Below are 7,664 nucleotides of genomic sequence, written 5' to 3' on the forward strand. Positions count from 1 at the left end.
AAAATAATCTGGAACGTAGAATGCAACCTTTAAAAAAAATCTTTAAAATATCTTAATATCATTTTTTTTTTAAAGTTACTTGGTAAGAGCTTTGATTTTATACTGCTTTGCTACTGGGGGAGAGTTTACCCATAGTTTTTCTGTGTGGTATTTTTCCTAATTATTTCTGATCTTTTGCATGAATAGTAAGAGAATTCTTTCTAAAAACACGGGTCGGGGGGGGCTGGTTTATGGCATGCTTTTTGTTTAATACACTCTAAATTACTCTTATTTAGTTACAAGGAACTATTTTTCTATTTTATAGAATGTTTTGATTTATCCTTTAATTTTGGTCTATAATCAGTTGCTTTATGTAATTGTGCTAAAGTTTAAAGTATCACTGATTTGCTATTAACCATGAAACAAGAATTATTTAAAATACTTCATGTTAATTAATCTTTATTATTTCTTTGTTTAGGAAATGCGGAATTAACAGGTCAAGAAGAACTGATGGAGATATCTGAAGTTGACGAGGGATTTTATTCCAGGGCTGCGTCTAGTACCAGCCAGTCGGGTTTATCAAACAGTAGTAACAACTCTAGTAACAAGACAAGTGTAGGAAAGACTCAGAGACGGTCAGCAGGAAGCAAAACTGGAGGAAAAGAAAAAGAAACTACAGGGGAGTCTTGCAAAGATCACTTTGCCCGAAAACAAACTCAAAGAGCCCAGAGTGAGAATCTTGAGCTCCTCTCTTTGAAGAGACTGACGTTAACTACCAGCCAATCTCTGCCTAAACCTTGTAGCCATGGTTTGGCTAAGACTGCCGCAACTGTGTTCAGTAAATCCTTTGAACAAGTCAGTGGTGTCACAGTCCCACATAACCCATCATCTGCTGTTGGCTGTGGGCCTGGGACAGATGCCAATAGGTTTTCTGCTTGTAGTCTCCAAGAAGAAAAGCTTATTTACGTTTCTGAAAGGACTGAACTTCCAATGAAGCATCAATCAGGTCAGCAGAGACCTCCTAGTATTAGCATTACTCTGTCCACAGATTAATTTGTAATAGTTTTCTCACCTAACCAGCAAATCTAGAGAGACGACTTTGCTTCTTTATGACAGTGCCCAGGGTCTGTCATCCCTATTCCAGACAGGAGCCCTGATGTCTTAAATTCTGAAGGCTACCTTGACTTTATGAAGGGAATAATATGTAGGTTGCAGTAAGTTGAAATATGGTTTTGTTATTTCTTGGGTGTATTTTCCCCCTTGATTTTAGTCTTTTTTTCTTTCTTATTTGTTTCTGTTGCCCTAAGATTCTCAGTGTAACAATACATTTTGGCAGGTTGTCTGATCAGATTGGTTACATCTCATGAGAGGTTGTGAGTTCTTATTTTTTAATAACTCCTACTTTGGTAGTTGTATGTTTGGCCTTCAGAGTCAAAGGGAATCTCCATGTATGGGAACTGTTTCTGAAAGAAGGAGGCAGAGGTGCAGCTCCGGGAAGTCTCCAGCTGACGTGCAGCATGGCAGTCTGAAAAACAGGCACGTGAGAAAACAAAAATGATGTGTATGAAAAGTGTCTGATAAAAATGTTTGTAATCAGATTATCCTTGAGATTAGTGAAATTGTTGATACAAAGCACTGGAAAATGCCTTCTAACTCAGTACCTAGACTATTCTATAATTCCAGGGACTGGGTAGAGGAATTTCTGTTGTTATCTTTGGAACATTTTTATATCAAAAATCAGATTGCTAGTAGATGTGTTGTTTTGAAGTATTTGATCTGGATTTAGCAAGTGAAAATCCCCTTCAGTTCCTAAAATGTAATAGGCTATGAAGCTCATTTACCCTGCTGCTTGACTTTGGAAACCCTAGGTAGTTTGGTTTCTTATAATTCAAAGCACACATCATTGAAGACTTCCTGGAAATCATTGTAAATTGTGCAACACAGCTCTCAAGATACCAGTGTCAACCATATAATACTGAATTGTTTGTCGGCAAATGAAGGATATTAGGTAAATTTTTCATCTATAAAATGTCATGAAAGAAAATATAGAGAAATATGGACAAAGGACATTTATACATTAACTAATTTAGGTTATTTATGTTCGTGTTCTTAAATTTAGAATTATAAAATGTGAAAAAAATTCAATTTTTTTTTGTGAACAGGCCTAATTTAAATATTCTTGTAATGATAGAATAATCAATGTAGTTGCCCCCAACCAAAAAATAAAAATGAAAAAGGCAATATGGCAGAAGCTAAACAAACTTGTTTGTAGCTATGGAGAACTACGTGACCTCTAGATAGACGTAAAAGTTTGGTGTTTGCTAGTGGTAGTTGTTTTGGCTATGGTTGAGGTTCCCTGTAAATCAAGTATACTTAACTAATAATTCAGAGGGAGAGAGAGAAAGCAAGGCTGAGGATGAGAGTAAGTTGACTGGGAAGGAAGGCCTAGGGAGCAGTCCCCTCTTTGTCTCTTTCACTGTTATTACACAGTGGCTTCCTTATTTGCAGTCCCTAGCTGTGGTCACACAGAACATGCTAGTTTTCCTTTTGTGCCTGCTTATGCAGAGCTCAAATGTCAGAAATTCGTATGTCCTGAGGAGTGCTAAAGCATACACTATGAATGCAATTTTTACTGTAACTGCTTTGGCTACCATTTTAAATCTAATTCTTCAAAAAACATGAACTAGTTTTCATTCATTAACTCTGACTAGAATATGGTTTTTAATATAAGTGAATTTGAGTTTTTTAGTTCCAGTAATAGAAATGGAATAAGATCTATTGGCATAAATTGTAGTAGAAAAAAAAAAAGACAACCAGACAGTGAAAGTTGATATTGTATTAATTTAACAGGAATCCTGTGTACATTTAAAATATTTTAAAATGTTACTGTGAATTTCCTATTGTCTTTTTGTAATTCTTTAACAAAGAATTTCCCCTAGGCATGTAGCTACTAACAGTATTAATAGTCTTAAGAACTACTTTAGAAGATTGGCATTTTAAGCAAGTTAAGGTGCTTAGGAAACTTGTAGAAAAAGTTTGAGGAAACAGCTGACACAAATGAGAGATCAGATTTTAATCATCAGCTGCTATAATGGATCTTCATTTTGGTATTATTCTAGATCATTGCTACTCCTATAGTCTGAGGACCAGTATATAGCATTGGCATCACTAGGCATCTTGTTAAAAATGTAGAACTTCAGAGCCACCTTTGATCTACTGAATCATAACCTGCATTTTAACAAGATCCTCAAGTGATTTTTATGCACATTAAAGTTTGAGAAGAGAGTATTAAAGTACAAACAAATTACTTACCTAGTATTTAGAATTCTCAGTGGTCTCACTACCCTAGATCAAATATATTAGATAATAAATATTATAATCTTCATTGTTTTTAACAGCTAATGAATTTTTTTTTTTTAAGGTTTTATTTATTTATTTGACAGAGAGAGACACAGCGAGAGAGGGAACACAAGCAGGGGGAGTGGGAGAGGGAGAAGTAGGCTTCCCCTGAGCAGGGAGCCCGATGTGGGGTTCGATCCCAGGAGCCTGGGATCATGACCTGAGCCGAAGGCAGACGCTTAACGACTGAGCCACCCAGGTGCCCCAATAGCTAATGAATTTTTAATAGTGTCTGTAACACTTATTAGATCCTCTAATTCTAAATTTTTAACGATTTTTCATTTTTACAATAAAAATATAACATTTTGTATTTTTCTTGTTAACTATAAATGGAATCAGAGCTGTGGATGCCTACAATTTTAGGTATGAAAGGGGTACCATCCTTTTATACAATGCACAACAAATCCGCATGTGTATATTCTTTTAAAAACTCTGAAGGCTTACTCAGTGGAGTGGATCTGAATTTATGCTTCAAATAATTTGCACCGGTTGATTTTCTGGGGTGTGAAGTTATGTTAACGGTAAAATTATTTATAGGACCTTTGATACTGTTTCAAATAAGGATTATACATTTGAAAATTTTTATAGCAATTATAAATATTGGATAATGCTAACTTTGGTAGCAATTACAATGATCCCTATTGCTCTCTTCCCACTCATCTCACCAGATTGAGTTGGAGTCACGTTTGTAGGTCGTTTTCTCATGAAGATCCTGATGTAGCCATTTGGTCACAGATCTCCTATATATCCAGAATAATACCCTTTACCACAAGAAGGATTCTACCCAAAATGGGTCCTTGTACCCCATACTTCAAAGGATCTGAACAGAAATTGTAGTTCCATTCCACATTTTAAGCCATTAGAGGTTCTTGAAATTACCCAACCTCTCACTCTTCAAATACCCAACTACCTGAGGTATTCTAATGAAGCTGGGTCCCAGCATTTGCCTTTGGAATGAAGTGGGGGAGAGAAACAAAGTGGACTTTTCAAGAGGACCCAGGACAAGTGAGCACCCCGGAATCCCTTGTACACCACCATGGAACTTTTTAAGGCAGGTCTGTAGACTTGAAGGTTATAAATCCTCAGTCCTTAAATGATGACACAGTTTGCTTTGAATAAGCAATATTTCATTGCCCTTTTCAATTATGAAGCAACTGCTTAGCAAAAATTATTCACATAAAAACAAAAAGTTGAATTAAAGGGAAATATATTTTTTAAACCAAAATAGATAAAAATGATCTGAGTTCTAAGGGGTTTTGCCGATTTGGGAAGAATAAAATTAAAATGTTAAAACCTTTACATTTAAATTATAGAGAAAAAAATGTACTCTGAAACATAATTTTAAACAAATATTTAAAATAAGGCTGTTTAACATTTGAGTTTATAGGCACAATAAATTTACACTTTATTAAAGGGAAGCACATCAAGGAATCTTTATGGTAAATAATGTGACTGAAAAAAATGTTTTTAAAAAAGCCATTAAAAAGAATAATTTGATGGGTACATAAATTAGCATTGTAGATAGAAATTAATGTATAATAAATAGTGTATTCCCAATCTTTGGATGAAAAATAAAAACTCTCTGTTTCTTTAATTAGCATGAATTTATACTTTTAGATTAGTTGTTTAGTAAAATTATACTTAATACTTTGAGTTATTCACATTTGTTTAATTTGTTAAATTCTTTATCAGAAAAATACATTGTCTTCTGTACTTTGTAATTTGTGCATATCTAAAGAGACTAGCAGTGAACATTTTGGAAGCTGTTTTTTTGTTTTTTTATAGTAGATTTCTAGAGTACCTGTGTCTTGACATGAAGTTTCTATTAGTAAACTCGAGATCTTATTTTGCATACCTTTGCTTCCTCTTATGTGGAGTTTTTTTTTGTGTACCTCCTATCTTCTAATCATGTAGTGATACTAATCTTTTCATAGTAAATATACTTGTTTCTAATTGTATTCCTAGAGTTTACATTCCTAAGAATAAACTATGACTTTGCATATTTTTATGTGCTCTCTACCTTTTTAAGGCCATGGAAATAAACTGGAGTTTAGTTTTTTGAAGTTTTGTGTATTTGTGTAAATGTCCATATGCAATACTTTATACAACAGTGTTGCCTCTTGTTTTATTGAAATAAAAACTGAAAAAATATTTTTTCCAGATCATTTTACTCATTAAAAAAATCATCATAAATTTTTGCAAAAGTCATGATGTGGAGGAAGAAAGTAAAGGCAGAAGACTTAGGTGAGTTGAGCCATTGAGAACTTTTGGGAGTAAGCCATAGGACAATGACATCTCATTTCTGGCTTTGTTTTACCTGGCCCAGGGATAGGAAGTGTAATAGGTCCATTGGTGTCCATTCAAAAGAAAATGAGCTCCATGGGTCATGAGCCATTGATGCATTATTTATCATAGTAGAAGCACAGGCAAATTTAGATAACAATGCTTTGCCCTTTTATCTTTAATATGAGTCTTTATCTTTTCAGTGCAGAGATTTTATACCCCTAGTTCTTAGCATTGGACTTTTTGCACAGTGGGTATTGAGACATTTAAGGAATGAGTGTGTTCGGTTGATATTAGTCTTGGGAAAGAATGAAGGATAGCATCTCCAATATATTAATATATTACTCTAGGAAATCTCTGTGACATAACTTGAATTGCTTTACTGTGTGTGCTTAGAAACAAGATGCTCTTAGAAACTTGAAGAGAAATTCCTGGTGTGTAGTTGATTGTATATTTGGATAATTCCATTTTATCTAAGGAGCTAAGTAATTTGGGAAATATTTTCTGAACTACTATTAGAAGAGTGTTCATAGAGAACCACAACAGTGATTTTGTGAGCAGTATGTTAGCCCTATGAAATATACACTCTTGTAGTGACTTTAGTAATCCCAATAAATGGTTGACTCACCTCATAGAATCTATGGTAATACCAACATAATTATTTTGTAATTATTAAGAAAGGCTTTTACAAACAATTCTATTCATTTGCTAATTTTCCGTGCATTGTTATTGTGGTGGTGGTGGTTATACATAGCTAAAATATGTAGTGAAAATTATAATCTCATTTAATTTTCAATTCTATCAAATGAGTAGAATCCCCATTTTACAAAAGAGGAAACTGAAGCTCTGGGGGCAGGCAACTTGCCCAAGGTTACCTAGCTGCTGGGTGGCAAAGCCAGGGCTTGAACACACGTCTTATGACTCTCGCTTTCCTTTTATATTACTTGATAAAAGGAACTACTAAGTAGATACTACATAGTGGACATATATTTGAAATTCATCCATCCCATCTGTTTATAGGTGATAGAGTTAAGTTTCAGTGTAAAAATAAAAGTTTTCCAAAAGTAAATTATGATATGTTTTGTAGAACTTTAGATAATTGTGTTTCAATGGTATACTGAATGCTGGTTATTCTATTAAAGACATGATAAAAAAACAAATTAAGATTTTATTTATTTTTTTACCTGCCAGATAGATAAAGATGAAAAAGATTGATACTAGTTTCATATATGCATGGGAAAATATTAGTCTCCAAGATAATTGGCAGGACAATTAGTGTAACTAAGTTGATGAGCAATTCAGCAAGATCTATCAAATTTTAAAGTGCACATACCCTCTGACCTAACAATCCTACTCTTCTATGTCTATTCCATTCTTTATATTCTACAGATATTTTAGCATAAATGTGTGAAGGTATTCATTGCAGCATTGCTTATAATAGCAAAAAAAAAAAAAAAAGCAAACTAAATGACCATTAATGAGGCCTGGATAAATTATGGTACATGCATATAGTGAAATATGATGTAGCTATTAAAAATAATGCAGATCTGTATGTGATGATTCAGAAAGATTATATAATATAATGTTCCCTGAAAAAATCGTGTCATATATATATATATGTATGTGTATGATCCCATTTCCGTAAGAAGTGTGCGGAACATTTAATATGGGTATTATTTTTGTATGATATGTTTCTATATGCATATATAGTATATATATATATAACGTATATACGTATATATAATATGTATATAATACGTGTGTATATGTATAATATATAATATATACATGTACACAAACATATGTTTGCTGCTTTGCAGGGAGGAAAGCATTATTTTTCTAAGCATGATCTAAATATAGCCTGCATTAGGAAAAAACTGGTGCTTTTTAAAATAGAGATTCCTGGACCTTGTGCTAATCCCCCTAAATCAGAATCACTGTGAAGCATGAAACATGGAAACCTATATTTCTTACAAGTTCCTCAGTTAATTCTCATATGAACT

The 7,664-nt window shown here is 33.5% G+C and overlaps 1 protein-coding gene across 1 annotated transcript in view; it reads left to right on the forward strand.

The window, feature by feature from the left end:
• Positions 1-2,789, forward strand: part of FAM126A (family with sequence similarity 126 member A) — an 86,252-nt gene extending 83,463 nt beyond the window's left edge. Inside the window, exon 11 of the mRNA XM_032401952.1 lies at positions 458-2,789. Within this exon, the coding sequence (XP_032257843.1) occupies positions 458-1,032 (575 nt within the window). The 3' untranslated portion in view covers positions 1,033-2,789. The remainder of the gene's footprint in view (positions 1-457) is intronic.
• Positions 2,790-7,664: the final 4,875 nt, after the last annotated feature.

This window comes from Phoca vitulina, unplaced genomic scaffold (assembly GCF_004348235.1).
Source record: "Phoca vitulina isolate PV1807 unplaced genomic scaffold, GSC_HSeal_1.0 scaffold4, whole genome shotgun sequence".
NCBI classification, from domain to species: Eukaryota; Metazoa; Chordata; class Mammalia; order Carnivora; family Phocidae; genus Phoca; species Phoca vitulina.